This window comes from Diadema antillarum, unplaced genomic scaffold, assembly GCF_040938485.1.
Source record: "Diadema antillarum isolate AM-2024a unplaced genomic scaffold, OU_Dant_1.0 scf00000069, whole genome shotgun sequence".
NCBI classification, from domain to species: Eukaryota; Metazoa; Echinodermata; class Echinoidea; order Diadematoida; family Diadematidae; genus Diadema; species Diadema antillarum.
The window spans coordinates 2,793,004-2,810,376 of NW_027270958.1; the positions used below are offsets into that span (position 1 = coordinate 2,793,004).

Genomic DNA, 17,373 nt, shown 5'->3' on the forward strand with positions numbered 1-17,373 from the left:
ATCCATTTCAGACTTTTGAATAAATCAGCCGACGCGTCGCGACGGTGTGTCATATGTTTTGTCCAAAATTATTCTTGCTGCCCTCTTTTGAATTTTCTCTAGCTTAGTTGTATGGGATTGAAATCTGTTTGACCAAACAACAGAACAGTAATCAAATTGTGGTAACACTAGACTATTATAAAGTAATTTTAGGGATTGTTGAAAGTGAATCGGATGAAAATAGAAAAGACCATCGGATGATGGTGATTTTGCAGTTGGTCGTACGTGCGTGCACTACCCTAACGTCGCGCATCCGACTACGCACGCGTACTGTTCGCGCGCATATCTCGTGATCAGCTACTCACATACACAGTACACAGTACACACAGCTGACAAGCTGCGCTGCTGAAGCCTCTCTAGCTCTCCCTCTACAAAATACCCACATCGCCGATCGGCGACCGTTTACAGTCAGTGCATTCGCGATCGCGTGTATTCTGTATTTCATTCGTGCAAGATGGCGACTTCCATGTCTTCACTCTTATCTCTGACTTTCTTATCAGTTTTGTACTCCTATGGTAAGTTTGTGTGATTTTTTCATTATCAATGAATTCTCATGGATAAGATAAATTGTTCTATGTAGAATTTTGTCTCGTCCTTTAGGAATGTTTGCCACTGTACTGACACCGGTACACCCACCGTCAGACAGGTGCCCCGGCCCCGCCGGCGTCCATTTCATTCTTGCAAAGTTGTGGAGTGTGGGGACGATGATCTTTAGATTTCTACAACCAACGAATAGATTTTGGGGCTATAAAAATGGGGAATTCCTCTGTGCAGTGTTAGGTTGTTGATGTGTTGTCAAAAGTTGGAAAAGAAACATTGCCTGGGCACAGAGGTTACAATGTTACCTCTTTTTTTTTAATGTGCTGTGCCAAGCCTCTGCTCTAGCTATCCTGTAACGTTAACGCTAGTACTTTTTCTGTCTGGGCACTGATCTGTAAAGTGAAAGTTGATCATGTGATCTTGATCATTCATGTGAATTGAAGCTCATGCTGGTGCAACAATATATTAAATGTTGGGGGCTATACCTTGTTGTCTTAGTAAAGGCAAGCTGATTAAAGGTCTACGGTCATGTTTATTTGTATAGAATTCTACTTCTAGCATGGTATTGATGAAACTGGTTTCTATTTGCAACGTGTAAATCTACTATCATAGTTTTATACTAACAAATTCTAATTGTATGAATGATTTCATTTTAAAATACTAACCACTTTTGAGTAACGGTTAGGAGAGTGGATCGTATAACCAGACGCCTTTTCTTCTTTTTTTTTTTTTTTTTTTGGCTCGCATCTGAATTCCGGGTCGAATTCCGTACTCAGAGGATGAAATTTTGACCAAAAATAAACACTCTCCTTCACTGTCTTAATCACAACGTCCTGAAAATTACAAATTTTGCAAAATTATGTAAATTATTCACTCTGATTTTGGAAAATAGACTTCAAGTAATCCCCTTCACAAAAAGTTATCTTTTAGTGCGGTGTAAAATTGCTTTATGATTCTAGTCATGATTTACGCGATGGATAATTGACGTCTTTCATATCTTGTCCATGCACCGGAATCACAATTTATACCCACGAGTCACCGTTCACATTCATACCGAGCAATATGGACAACAAAGAGAAAATCAACAAATGAGGTTCAAATTTTGTATTGTATGGTAAAAGGTCTAACATGAACATTTTGAACAATTTACACAATAAAATCTTGTGATAAATCAATATCTTCTTGTAAATCTGAGGTGAAGCGCGAATTTTTTCGTGTTTGTACATTTTTGTGTCGCATTTTTTGGCGATTTCAGCCCATACAATGCTCTGTATTGAAAGGCTAATCTACAAAGTCCAGCACACATTGAATATTATTATTACGCAGAGATACTGTATGCATGTCAGGAATTTAACCCTCAGGGAATACCATACCTGTATATAGACGGGTCTATATACTACTAGCGTAGATACACATACTTACGTTCGTAGTTGGAGTCCTAGTACTAGTAGGCTGAAAGTAACCCTAATAATAGACCCTATTTGTTATTATTGAAAAGTGTAAAAATCTTTAACCAAACCCAGCAGTAGTTACAAAACATATGCCACTACTGGTTGTTTTAAAAAATGGGGTAACTAGTATCCATGTGCAGAGATCCCAGGGGGAACAAAATACAGAGTTGTCAGTAGACATATATACTGTATACACTATATATTTCGCGGGGGTTTTATTTTCGCGAATTTCGCGAGTCAGGAGCTATTCGCGAAATTAACAACACGCGAAAATATTACCTTCCAAAATGAATCCCTTGCCTTGATGATACGAACATTTCAGTACTAAAATGCCATGTCACGGCTTACCAAACAGACCATACTGGCTAAGCTTGTTTACGTACGTCCACGTCTACTTACGAATACTGTAGAGAGCCAATCCATTATCGCAAGGGGACCACTCGTCAGAAATCTAGCGTGATGGACTTAACCACTTCAAAAATGTTGAATTCTAACTTACTAGTTCACAGAGTTTGGCAAGTCTTTTTCTTGCAGTGTATAACTAGTATCATTCTTATATGCTAGTAAGTTGAAAATTCACACTTTCTTTGCCACTTCATATCTTCTCTGGTCCCCCAATCGCGAATTTAACCACTCGCGAAAATGTGTGACATCGGCAATTCGCGAAAATTTATGTACGCGAAAATTATAGCGTATACAGTAACTACTTTAATACAGTGTACAAGTAGTGCATCAGAACTTTACACTTTCCTGCAGTCTGTACAGAGTTGAAGTGCGAGTGCTTATACTGTATACGGTGAACCTAGATTATTATGTGTACTGCAAAAGTGGAAATTTTTGCACAAGTAATTTTTCACACTCAGCTGAGTAAGATGAATTTCACATGGCTTTAATTCTGCGGAATCATAACATTAGTGATACTATGTAACAAGCAAAAATATTTGTGTCTGTTTATACATGTTGTACCCCTGCCCCCCCCCCCTTTCTTGTCATACAAAATGCACAAAAATGTCCACACTACAAAAATGTTCTCTTTTTACAGTATTTTTCCAATCAGGGAGGTGGATTTTGCTATTAAAAATAATAATGATAATAAAGATTGGGTCATGGAGGTGTATCCAAAACAGGCAATCCAAAACAAGTGAAATATTAAATAAAATTGAAATCCTGGCACTAATGCTAAAACTTTCAGTTTGGTGTCCATCCCGCATACTTGTATGAAAGCAACATCATACAGATCTACAAACACAAACACATCAGTATAGAAATACCAGAACTTATTCTCCAAACTAATTAAAAGCAATACATGTATTTCTGGACAGAAAATTAATTCATGGTTGTACCTTAAAGTATACGACTAAATCCACCATTAAAGAAAGAAAGAAAACAAGCATTTTGGCTTTAGAGATGTTTTGACCCACTCAAAGTTCTGTGCTGGCATGCCATGTGTATTGTACTCATCGTAAGCTTCCATTCAAAACCTGACCTATCTTGACTACTATTAGTAATATCCAGGTTCACCACTCATTCTGAAACCAAGCCACTTCCTGTATTAGGACAGTTCTCTGCCAGTGAAAATGTGTCTATACATACACAATCATGTATTGTAGTGTGTGTCTGTGTCCTGTGTATCTATTTGCAGCTGTTGTTTGGATTGTTCAGTTCTGATGAATGGTCGAAGAGAAACCAGAAATCCGTCATAACAGGAGGAAGTGACATAAAGCAAAAGATTGTTGCATGGCTGTGCTTCCTAAAATGTGCCACTCTTTAACCTGATAATTCTGTGATATTTTGGTTATGACACATTCATCATTAATTACAAATGGCACATTTCGATTCCTCAATACAAGTTCCATCCCTCCAATAATTCACTCTTTCATTCTGCAATTGAAAGGCTTGTTACTAAATATTTAGAGTTCAAGGTTATTGCATCCATTAAGTGAAATTCATTTGGTACAATGTAGTTCTTTGACTGTTTTGTGCATTATAGCTCTTAGATTAAACTTGAGCATACTGTGATGAATAAATATGTGCATACATTGTATTTACATGAATTGATGTCATCATTTATGCATACTATTTTGAGATTAAACCCACTGAGAAACTATCCTTTATTTCATTGATACCTGGTACATATCCTTGTGGTTTTTCTTTTGTTCATGTCATATCTTGGGTTGCACATGTTTGAAGGAATGAAGTTCTTGAGTAAATTTGTAGGAAAGAAAAAAATGCATACAAATTTATTATGAGATAATGAATTGTTTGGCAAGATACATGTAAACTCCAGAGAGAAATAGAAGGTTATGAAGAATGATTATGTTTGAAATTAATGATATTGATGAAGGTACAATGTACATAATGTACACTGTAGGTAGATTGTTAGATACATGTGGGTAATTCCGTGAAGTTGGGGCACAAAGTGTTACATTTTAGCATAACTCAATACTAATTATGCTATACATATATTGTTCATAGGCTTTACATTTGTATTGAGACCATACATTTTCCTGGAAATTTTGTGCCATTCAGACTCAATTTTGATGAAGTTATTAAAACAATATGTAACGGTGTCCTGTAGCATCATGATAGTTAAAATCTGGTCCTAAAAGACAAATTAATGCAATTAGCCTGACAAAAATTTGATATAATATGCATAATTACTAGATTAGTCAGATAGCTAAATATCTTAACTCTCCTTTCCACAGTTTTACTTTTACAAGAAAATTACACAATGTGTCACTATGCTACGCGGTGTCCACCAAATGTAACAAAAAAGGACACTGCATAGCATCGTGATACATTTTGTAATTTTCTTTCAAAATTAAAACTGTGTACAGGAAATTTGAGATATTTAGCTATCTCATTCGTATCTTGTAAATGCATATTGCATCAAATTTTGGTCAAGCTACAAGCTGATTGCCATAATTTGTCTCTTAGGACCAAATTTTAAAATATCATGATGCTACATGGACACGTCACGATGCTACAGGACACTGTTACATATTGTTTAATAACTTCATCAAAATTGAGTCTGAATGGCACAAAATTTCCAGGAAAATGTGTGGCCTCAATGCAGATGTAAAGCCTACAAACAATAAATGTATAGCTTAATTAATATTGAGTTATGCTGAAATGTATTTTTTAAATATCACAATGCTACATTGTACATGGACACTGCCCCAACTCATGGAATTACCCATGTACACAGTCATGTATGATGCCACAGCTCATGTTTTGTTCATAGCCACTAATACAATTTGTACATATTGGTGTTCATATTTTATATATCGTGTCGATCTACCATATAATTTCTTCACAGTACTTGCTGACGGGAGATTTATGCTTGCCCATGTACCAGACTATGTGACAGTACACACAGATGTAGGGGCAATTGACGCCCATGAAATTCCAGATGTCTTTTCACTAGCACTAGGATTTTCAAGTTCAAAGGTGAGTCCTTGCCTAGCATGTACTGCAAGTGTTGCAATTCCCTCACAGAGTAGCAATTGAAGATCTGTGTGATGATTTTATGGTAGTGTGCAATGTATTTTGTAAAATGAGATGACAGTGGTTTTTAGTACAACAGTGTGTGTACATGATGCCTCTAACTGCTATGAGTGTCGAAAATAATGAGCTTTGGCGATAGCTGTCCATTGTCAATCTCTACACTCTGACTCTTCTTTATTTCTTAAAATGACTGTTCAATTTTTTATAAAACTTTGCCATCATATGGATTGCTTGATGTAAATTCTGTTGCTACATTGTATATTCAGTGTTGTCACAAGAAGATATAAACAGCAACTTTGTTAGTTGACTGTGCAGCAGAGTGATTGTTCCACAGTTTTAATTTTTTTTTTTCCGCCATATGTTTTGATTTTAGAAAAGGATATCTCACATACATTAGTATTTAGAGCAAAATGTTATAAAAGTGTAATATTTCTCACATAGAAAACTGTTGCAATCATTATTGCATGTGGTAAATTTGCTAAAGGTATAAGGTGTGGTTCACTTTGAACCAGTTATGTTTCAAGACAATCATACGTGTATGTACAATTGTACATAAGTAACAGGCATGTGAATCTGGACTTTCCTACAACTTCGTGAATGGTTGAATTTGCGATTATGGAATACAGGAATGGATGGTGAAATGTACGATATGTTGCACATATGTGCATGCTGCATTCATGTCGGGATGAGAGTTAATAATTTTGTACGTTGTTAAATTCGCAAATTGCACCCAACTTGCAAAATCCACAAAATATATGGCATATCTACAATGATAAGTATCTAATGATCTGAAGGTAAATATGCTACATGTCAATGCTTTTTGATATGCAAAATAATTGTGCTTTCTTATTGGTTCCAGCCTGTGTCATGGCATGGCCTGACCAATGGTAATTTATTCAGGAGACCAAAGGCAGCTGTCTTGGTGACAATAGAAGAACTTGCAGGCACTGATGCACTTGAGCCATCCTCACTCAAATCTGTTCCTGTGAAGCAGGTAACACATGACTCCTGTCTTTACTGTTTATGGGATTCATGGTATTTTGCTACACAAATGAATCCATCTCGTACCTGTGTATTTGGTTCATGGGGTTGATGTGCTGCATTTGGGTATATGTTGTTTTATCCTTAGTGCTGTAATATTATTACAATGGAAAAACCAGAGAAGTTGCTTGTTAAACAGTGCACATTTTGTGTATTCACTCTCTACTGTAAAGATAACATGTTCAATTTTCCATTTGAATCAGTTGTATGTTGTATGATGCATTGACTAAATGCTACTGTGACCGAGAGATATCAGCTTAGTACAATGTATGACAATTTTTGAAGTGACTTCCTATGTACAGTGTAATCTACACACCCATTTTACTGTATTTTGTTCTTGAATATGTTTTAGAATAACACATTTCAGGTTGATTAGTTGCCATGTCTTGTCCCCCACATTTACCCTAACACTCAGATATTCATTGTGTACCAACGCAGATGGATTCAAATATAGATAGATATGGATACAATTCATGAATATTTGAATGAGGTGGAGGAGAGCAGAGCCATCCTCAGGATTGCAAAATGTTTTTTGCAATGATTTAGTTGGCAGAAATCTGTGAGAATGATTACCACACTGCTTTGATTGATTCATTGTAAGGTGAAGCCAGGCAGTCTCAATCTTGATGCAGTGAGGGATGCCATCAGCAGAACATACGGCAATGGCAAAAGAGTCGCTGTAGAGCTCAATGCAGGCATGGAGGTGAGAACCTGGGTACCTTGTTTCTTTGTACTGAGTGAAGGCACACATGATTCAAAAGATGTCCAAGCCAGAAAGAAAAGAGTCTCTTTTATGCAGGACTGGCTCAACATGCCTTTCCCATCAATAGCACCATATCTACAGTGATGGAAAATGCATTTTTTATTTCTGTTTGTTATTATTATTATATAAACATGTATATATATATTTTTTTTTTTTGGGGGGGGGGGGGGTGGTAGTTCAGGGGAGATCTTGTGACAATGCAGTGTTATTTTGGCTGCAAGAATTCTTTCACATGATTTCCTTGTTTCTGTGAGTGAAAGTTAGAATAGTGTATCAGCTTTGTGTTGTTGGAGATATTCTGAGCCATTCTGCAATTAATGTCATAGAATTTTATAGCATTCTTTGAAACTTTTATAATAATGATAATAATGGAGTCTTGTAATGCGCCATGTCTGTCACACAGTGGCACTCCTGGCGCAGAAAGGTAAGACCTCCTCCCACATTGCTTCATTCAGGAAAAGATCCCAATTGAAAGAAAGCACAGTTACTAAAATAAAAACCTCTTCAGTTCCCTCTTGAACAGAGGGAAAGAGGTCTCCATTCTCAGTTTCAAAGGCAGTGAGTTCCAGAGAGAAGAGCCAGACTGGGAGAAAGTTCTGTTGCCCCAAGAATGACGAGTATGGGGAACTTGAAGACTTATGCAGTTGATTAAAGGGAAAGTCAATTACCTTGCTTTGTATGAAAACAGAAAAATCAGAGAAGTAGATCAGTGAAACTGGGGAAAATTGGACACACACAAAAAAGTTATGAACTGAAATTTTAGAGAGTAAAGCAAATTGGCAACTCTAGATCTGTGATGTAGTTGTTGAGCAGCTCTCCATTTGTTTTGTACACAAAATTTCACTAATTTTCATTTTACTCCCATAATTTGACACAGACAGAAATTTTTATTAATGTTCTTTTTGTATGTGTGTGTTCCCCTAGTTTGTTCAGTCACCAGAGGACTTCCCAGATCTCTTCCGGGGGCTTCCCCCTCTCAGGCTGGACAAGATGGTGCCCCTCCTGAAGGGCAGTACGTCGGTCACCCGCAACCTCTCGCCCTACGCCCTCAACCTGACCCACCCGGCCGACCTCAGCTTCTTCAGCGAGCTGCAGGTCATGCAGGAGGTTCTCTTGAAGGTGAGGTTAAAGGGAAAACTTAGTTGTTGTATTCTTGCAGAACTTTTGATTATTGCTGCAAAATTTACATGTATGCTGTGCACTAGAAATGTGTGAAATACCACTGTAATATTCAGTTAAGTAACAACGAAAATGTGATACATTAGCCAAAAAGGTTCACCAGAAGTTACACTTAAGTAACAACGAAAATGTGATACATTAGCCAAGAAGGTTCACCAGAAGTTACATGTAAGTAACAACGAAAATGTGATACATTAGCCAAAAAGGTTCACCAGAAGGTACATGATCTCAGAGCTTACATAATTTGGTTCCTTTGTAAGTTTTCATAATTGATTTCAATAATTGACAAATCAAGCCACAGTTTCCACTGATCTCCTGCCCTAGCGTGAATCACATGCAACTTGTTGGGTGATATGGCTGCTAGGGTGCGATCGATCATCATGTAACTTACTACCCACCCACAATGGTTAACAGAGAGGGCTCTTCTGGAATAAAAGTTGTGTGCATACGATTGAAATTTTTATTCTTCACTTTTGATCTCAAAATTCCCCAGAACAACTCACCATCCTGTACTCTATCAAGATAAAATGCAAATGAGAGATTCCCTTAGCCTCTCCATATTATCATGGTCAGCATTGATAGAAGAAAACGCATTTTGAAATTGTCATTGTTACAGTTAAGAATTGAAGAGCATTAACTATCTGTACACTGTGTGTACTTTCGACCTTGACCCTGAGAAAGAATATCATTGACCTCATCAACAACTGTGTTTCACGTTTAGTAGTGTTGGTTTTCCAGAAAATATTTATATGAATATTTTTGTGTGATCTTGCAGCTGAAAGAGAACCCCGCAGTTGTTGAGGACAATGTCCCAGATGTTTTCGCCTTTGAGCTGTCTGGCTTTAGAGCCCTGCAGAGCCAGTATGGAGCAGACTCCGCCCAAGTTATTGATGCACAGAACGTCCTTGCAGACTTCATCCAGAAGGTAAACGCAGCATGCTGAACTGACATGTATGGTATATATATTATGAGTGACAGTTTAACCCATTGAGGACGGGCTGATTTTGGTACAACAGGCATTTCCCATAGACACTTACCCGAGCATACTCGGGACTCGTCCTCAGCGTTAAGATGTAGCTTACCACACTGCTTGATCACATTGGCATACAATTTACCTCTCAATGAACGGGCTTCAAGAAAATGACAATGATGATGTATGTACAATGTACATGGGACTACATCTTTAAAAGAAGTGCACATAATAGCCTCAGGATGAGAATGAATCAAAAACAGGTACAGGCGATTTCTGTTATAATAAAGCTCTCAGGACTTGCAGTTTTCTTTCAATATATCAAAATTTCATTATAGCTGAACAGTAAAGTACCCTATATAAAGATACATAGATAGTAATTATGAGACCTGAATTTGTACTTTGTTGTAACAAGATTTTTGTTATAACAGTATTGGTTATAAAAGGATTGCACTGCAATTATCATCAGTACATTGTGGTAATAAAAGTTCCCTGAAATACATCCTCTCACCTTACATTTGATGTTACAAGATCAGGCAGGCTTTGTGATCTAAGTTAATGTTTGTCTTCCGACATAAACCAATGTGGAGGTCATGAGTTTGACGTATATGGCACATAATTTTGGAAGAATGATGTAGGTATGCAAATCTTAAAAGAAATTGACATGTTACAAAAATTCATGTACAGATATCTCTGACTAGTCATGTTTTGATTTTCTTTTTTTTTGTCACATGTCAACAGTGGGGTCAGGAAATGATTGATCTTTATGGAGGCGATTTGTTTATGGGTGTGGCCACGGTTCCCATGGAAGCATTCCTTCACCGGCAGGGACGCTCACTAATGCAGGTAAGGAGGAGAACAGTTGAATTGATTCAAATATTAGTAATATGTTAGAGGTAACTATACCAACACGTTTGCCTTACTGGATGGAGTTAAGTCTACCTTGTGTAGCAAGGCATTATATTTTGATACCATAAGATCTTGTTGGGATGAAAAAGTGAAAACCTGACAACCTTGTATTGCTTTAGACTGTAGACGTAAAGGAGAAGAAAAGGATGTGATAGAGGATCAATCATGTGAATCAAAATTAACAAAGAATTTTGAAATGTGTATGAAGAATAAACTTAAGAAGCTCAATGAAGAAAGCATTGAAAAGGTATGACCTGCCATTGTACATATTTACAGAAATGGTGTTGTGATTAACTTGCTTTTTAAATGTGACTGAAACAAACAGGCTGAACTCTTATGCTTGATGCCTATATTATAAGGTTTTTGATATATGTCCAGTCTCGAGGTTTAACAAATTCCAGGAAATGAAAGTTGGGCAAAGTTGCATTGCTTATTGTGAGAGTTTCCTGCAACTCATTTTATCTTCTCTATATTCATTAATGTGAATGTGAGATCAAAACGTTACATTCAGTTTGACATTTATTTGATTGTGAAGAATATTGATTACTCTTACAGTACAAAAGAGGAATGAAAGCCACAAATAGGGTGGTCAAAATATATTTGAAAATGACTGTTAAGCAACAAGTAGAACATGTCTGAAGACTTTGAAGCAGAAAAACCAGAACCTTAAAAAATTGAATCTGTCAGTTCATTGCTTTGTTGAGATTGCCAAATTTATCATTCTGATACTACAGTTGGATAGCTTTTTCTCCAGCTATTTCAATGTCTTGATGAAACTTTGTGCATGTTGTGCAGTTAACTACATATTCCAAGCATTCACACACATTTTTATGCAGTAAAGTCATGCTGGAATGTATTCATCACACAAGAGAATAGATTTTATTTATTTACATTTTCATGAATAGATATTCATGTATGTTCATTCTTGATCATTCCATCCAATATTCTAAAATGCATTTTTTCCCCCCCTGCCACAACCAGGAAAACAATGTCATTCCATATGCATTGTCATTTTCAGTCAAAATGTAGATTTTCTTTTTGTGAATTACTGTTTAATGACTATTTTCTTCAGCATGTTTTCCATTTAGCATGGATTTTTGGCTACTGCAGCAATAGATGTTCTCTTAATGTTGTTTTGTTGACGCAGATATTCACTACGCGTTCTCTCCTGAGTTCAATATTATTGATGCCATCACAGTTACTTTCTTGTTCATATCATGCATTTCCAATACTAAAATGTTTTAACAGAGAAAATGAAGACTGCTGCAGTGACATTTTGTTCCTTTTCACCTGATTTGTACCTCCTTACTATTACAGATTTAGCAAGGAGGAGTGATTTGTTGCTGACATGTTTTGTTGTGATTTTCATACTGCAATTTTTCCTTTGTCGTGTGTACCCCAAATGCAATCCATTTTGATCATTATGCATAATTTTACTGATGTAATCGTGAATGTGTATTATCACGACTGCTTGCTGTAGTTGCATGCTATGTTTATGCTTCTGTTTGCCAGACACACTATCTGACATCAACATTCTTATTGCTTACTTTGTTTGATTTGTGTTGGTTAAGTTTCTTGGCTCAATGCTGGCCCCGCTTCAGTGAAACCTTGACTGCAAATTGAGGAAAGTGCTCATCCTCATCCTCAAGGCTCTCTACATTACTGGCATGAGAAAAGACCATTGTGTTACAAGTATTTAATACACACCTCTTGCTAAAATGACAAGACAGTCCTGCAGATAAACGACAAGCTCTATGCTCACTGTGCTATATTTGCCAAACAGATCATCTGCTGGCATATTCTTTTTGCCCATGGGCATAGATTCCATAAACTCAACCATCAGTAAAAAGACTGGGAAATCTTGTAGGTTTCATACTGTAATCTTGGAAGATAGTCTCCCCCTTCCAGTCAATATGATTTACAAGTTTTCAGAGCCATAAAACAAATGCCCCCCCCAAAAAAAAAAACAAAAAAAACAAAACAAAAACAAACAAAAAAACAAAAACAAAAACAAAAACAAAAAAACAAACAAATAAACAATCAAACATACATACATACATGCATACATAGAAACAGGAAAAGGACAAAATAGAGGGGTTGGTATTTTTATAGATACAATTTGTATGTGCTCTAGCACATACAAGGTTACGAAAACATGTTCATGTGAATTAATATTTCTATAGCATATTTCTAGGTAACTAATAGACAAACTTATATGTCATGCATTGATAACATTACTCATATTTGATGCTGACACTTCCTTTTCTTGATGCATGATTTGCATATTTAATACTAAAAAAAAAGAATGATAATTTGTGACAAAAAGCATTCACAAACGAAAACACTATGCATGGAATTAACAGATGCATGTACAGCATGTCATTCTGCTCCTCTGCAAGAAAAAAAAGAAAAAAGAAAGTGTTAGGGGAGCAACTTCTTCTTGCCAAAATTTGCCATTGCCCATCGTTACTTTTGATACAGGCAACTGAACCCACAACTGAGTCTACAAGTACTATGATGACCGGCGTTACAACAGTCAACACAGAGGGCACTGTTACTGTTGTAACAAAATTAGTGAGTAAATTATCGGGGGCAAAGTGGAGGCAAACGTATGCCTTTCCAGTCGGAAGTGTGGTATTTCATGTGTAAATTATTGGAAATGCATGCATGACCAGTTCTTCAAATGTTTTAGACAAACACAGCAAGCAAACAAACACAGATCTATCCCATTGGAAACAATGTGGGGATTTCACATTTTTGATGCATCAAAGATGAGATTTACTGCACATTCTTCGGGTGTTTGAGTTTGTGCTTGTGTACATGTACATGTACATGTGTTTGTGCAATCAAACCTGCTACAGCTATGTGTCTATTAAGACCACTTCAGTATCTATGTTGTGTCCTTTCAGAGTAGTGTGCATGTGAATCAACTGGTCTACAAGGATCCCCTGCATGTAAAGACCGCATCCTCCGTCCCCCTCATCAGGCAGTCTCATTGAAAAGCTTTTTTCTGTTCGTATAAGATGTGTGATTTGATGATACGAAGGAAGAGGAATGTCAAGACTTTCTACTACATATACCAATGATCTGCCAAGTACTATTACAATGTACATTTTACATCATTGACATTGCTGCTTAATTAAAGTCTCTGTGTTTTTGAAAGACTGTTTGTTCCAATTGAATACTGGGAGGGGGGGGGGATGAGACAGATTAAGCAGTGTCTTGTATTAGTACAGTGTACTAGTAGTTGTCGGGAAGGTGCATTGTAGGAACAAATGAAAAACATCTCTGTGTGTTGGTTTGAGAAAAAGATAAGACTGTGTGATTGCATGACTGAATAAATGCATAACATATTGCAGACCAAAAAGTATCAATTGGTTGCTCCCTCCCCCCAATTCCCCATCCTTGCACACCTACTCTCTTCCTTTCATCCTTGTAGATCACATCCTACTTTGTCTGTGTACATGTACATTTCGTCATGTTGTTTTACAGCTCCTGTAACTGCAAGATGAGCAAAGTTACTGTTGAAATTATGATGTTTTTATTAATGCCTTTGAAATTCTTTTCATAGAAAAAATACATTGAAGCAAAGAAATGTCAAATTCTTGGATTATAAAGATGACAATGCAGTTATCTAAGTTCATCGTTTTCTGATGAAATGTCTTTAAAGCCATCTTGATACATGTAAGTTATTGCATAATTTCAGTAGAGATTTTGTACACACAGCAAGCATTCTACCAGCAGGTTTGTGAACCCAGCTGGTGTGATTACAACTAGCGCAGTTCACCCTAGAGTTTAGCGTCATCAAGAGAACAGCATCATCGCAATGTCGACAGGTTGTGATCAAATGGCTCCGTAACTCGTCATTGTTGCAGACCCGAACAGCACCGTCATCGCAATATCAGGTTGTAGTCAAATGGCTATCTAATTCATCATTGTCTCCTTAATTTAATCCCGCAGACCCCGACAGAGGCGCCGTCGTCAGAAGTGACCCCCGAGTCCCTGAACGTTGCGCCGTACTATGACGACAGCTTCCCCGTCTTCTTCAACATCTTCCTCTGGCTCGGGATCGTCCTCGCCTTGGCGACCTTGGTCATTGCATACATGCTCGGCAACATGGACCCCGGCGACTCCATCATCTATCGCATGACCAGCCAGCGAATCAAGATGGACTGAGGATTATTTCATTTCAGATGGTGAAGCAGATCTGAGTATTTTTGTATACTGCAATTCATTGTCATTTTAGAAGAATATCACAATGTGCTTAATGCCAAATTGGCATCTGTCAGTTTCCAAAGTTGAGAGAGATGAGCATTGTTTCATGTACTATGTTTCATATTAATTACGTCATTTCAGCAGTATAGAGGATGAAAGCTATAATTGTCAGAAATATATAAGAATATATCTTTTAAAAAAGTTCACAATGTGTACTTAGCTACAACTTACATCTTCTTTGCATCTGTGATGGATAGATGTAATGAGTTGGTGACTCTGTGAATATACACAAATGAAAAAAAAAATCATCCTGAAAAAGTGAATGATCAGCATATACTTATAGACAATCTGGCAGTTAACCTCAGACATCTGACTGGTGACATCATTTTAAAGAATGTTAATCACATTTTGAAAGTTCATCTCTCAGCTACTGGTACTCAAATTCCTTCTAGTCACTGAATTAACATGAATGACATGTGTAGACTTTTTTATAGATACCTGTTAATTGAGCATGTGTTTGTCTCGCATGCCGGTGATGAGACCAAGTGTTGGAATTAAAGATAGGATTCATAACATTGTAAGTATCTACCCGCACTAAGAAACTGATTTATCTTCACATCATGTGCAATTTTCCATACTACACACATCATAGTAATGTCTTTTGATTTAGTTAGTGTTAGATTAGGTAGCATACTGTATGTGTGTATGTTGAATAGGTGGTCTGCGGTAAGAATATTTTTTGCTTACCGAGACTCGTCGCTTTTTGTGTGCATGTCTTTGAGTATAGTCCTGAAAATGAAAAATACTCAGATCTGCTTTTCTGTATTGTTATCATTTATATTTCAACCAGGTCTTTGTGTATCTGAATTCCTTTCTAGTTATCATCGCATTTTGTCTATTGGTCATTCACAAGTTGGACTTTACGGTAACATGTCAATATAAACAACTGAATTTTTTGTTTTTAGACACCTGTCAGCTTTCACAGATGTTTGCCTGTGAGTTTGTTTTTTTTTTCTGACAAGTGTGCCAAATGTGATAGAAACATGAACTCATGTTTTCAATTGTTTTGCAAAAACAGTGATGTTACGTGAAATATTGTTTTGTTTTTGTGAATTCCATAAGTCACACTAAGTATTGATGTAATTCTATGTTGTTTAGGCTATGCATATTAAATCATTGCCCCCTCCCCCTCAAAATATGGTAATACTCTTTAGATTAGAAAAATGGCACAGGCAGGTAATGTAAGCAATGGTTGACGATGTCGTCAATTATCAGTGAACTCTGCAAACTCTGCATTATTGGGCCTGATGATATTGTTCATTTAATTATATGTATTCTTGCGCACATGCTTTGTCTGTTGTGAGTTCAGATGTCATTATGCAATTTACCATTCAACATTAATGTGTGGTATTTGTCAGGGGCATGTAAGTAGGTCTCAGTACCAGTCTGTTGTGAATATCTTTCAATGTATCATCTTATCATGATGACTGGATGTGGGGTTTCTTGTTTCGAAGCCCATCCACTTCTGATGTCCTTCACACACAGTTCCACAAATTATTAGTCACTAGTTGTATTATTAGCCGTCTCTAGCCATCAGTGACTGTAGATGTGCTGTTTTTGTTTATCTTCACATATCGCGGAAGAATAGTTCATTTGATTACAATTGCGCTCAAGGAATGAGTGCAGAAGAATTTATTTGTTTGTTTGTTTGTTTGTTTTGTCATGTATCTATTCATTTTATTGATTTTTTAAAATTCAATATTCATTTGTTAGCTACACTTGTATGTTGATATTCTTCTTCTTTTTTTCGTCATTCAGCATCTTTTGCAAGGAGAGTGGGTGAAGGAATAATGTAAGCAAACTTTTGGTGAATGACTACATGTAGGTGATCTCGTACTGTAAAGACCTCCATCCTAAAATCCTGTTGACATTGTATTGTAAAAGTGGATATTTTCGCGTGACTAATTTTTTGCGCTTGGCCGGGTAAGAAGAGTTTCGCGTGTTTTTAAATCCGCGGAATCAAGACATCATGCACAGGACCGTATGGCAAGCAAAAAATATTCGCGTGCTTTTATTTTCGCGCTAGTTTCTGGTTGCGCGAAATGCGCGAAAATTTCAACACCGCGAAACTTTCCACTTTTACATTATGTGAGCATTTTGTCTACAGGACTGGAGGAGTTAATTAGAAGGGATTGCTTTGAGGCAGTAAGACCCAAGACATTTACGGGCAGAGTATCCACCAATGTGTTGTGTACATCAGGTGGACATTATGAATTCCCATCCTCTCATGTGCTTTTGCCTGCCTGTTCAGCAAATGATCGGAACATTTAGCGGTGCAAAGAATGCATACAATGTACATTGTACATGATCAGTGTGTTTGCACCAGGTGTTAGAATATGATTATTTGAAATAGCAGTGTTTTCGGTGTGTTTTGTTTACATTTTGTTGAGATATCTGTGAGATACTATGTTTGTAGACATTTATCCAGAGAAATGGTTATCTATAGGACGGCTATATAGATGGAGTAATGTACATGTATATCTATTTAGGATGAGACCCACATTGCCATCCCAGAGTATTGAGATATCACATGTAAAGAAATCAGCGATATATTACGTGATGTCGCATTCCATATTCTGTCAGAGTTGTAGCTGTTAGTGGTTAAATGGTATGTAATTACATTGTGGTTGTAGTAGTCTGTGGTGCTAATAGAACATCATAGAAATTTGTTGACAAAATGAAGTACTATATGTGAGTCG

General features: G+C 36.9%; 1 protein-coding gene across 2 annotated transcripts; it reads left to right on the plus strand.

Moving 5' to 3' along the window:
• The first annotated feature begins 436 nt into the window (after window positions 1-436).
• Window positions 437-17,133, plus strand: LOC139716768 (renin receptor-like). 2 transcript variants are annotated; one of them, XM_071628304.1, is made up of 9 exons: window positions 437-554; window positions 5,350-5,480; window positions 6,397-6,531; window positions 7,180-7,281; window positions 8,266-8,460; window positions 9,296-9,445; window positions 10,232-10,336; window positions 12,881-12,973; window positions 14,360-17,133. In XM_071628304.1, the coding sequence occupies exons 1-9, from the start codon at window positions 494-496 to the stop codon at window positions 14,573-14,575; spliced, it is 1,188 nt and encodes a 395-aa protein (XP_071484405.1). In that variant the 5' UTR covers window positions 437-493; the 3' UTR covers window positions 14,576-17,133. The 2 variants fall into 2 exon arrangements, with proteins under 2 accessions (XP_071484405.1, XP_071484406.1); XM_071628305.1 differs by lacking the exon at window positions 12,881-12,973.
• The last annotated feature ends 240 nt before the right edge of the window (window positions 17,134-17,373 follow it).

What these genes read in the sequence shown, in the direction of transcription:
- LOC139716768 (XM_071628304.1), top strand. Translation starts at nt 494, where the DNA reads ATGGCGACTTCCATGTCTTCACTCTTATCTCTGACTTTCTTATCAGTT. An exon ending in AGCTCAATGCAGGCATGGAG is followed by an intron (nt 7,282 to 8,265) that starts GTGAGAACCTGG and finishes GTGTTCCCCTAG; the next exon opens with TTTGTTCAGTCACCAGAGGA. An exon ending in AGGGACGCTCACTAATGCAG is followed by an intron (nt 10,337 to 12,880) that starts GTAAGGAGGAGA and finishes CTTTTGATACAG; the next exon opens with GCAACTGAACCCACAACTGA.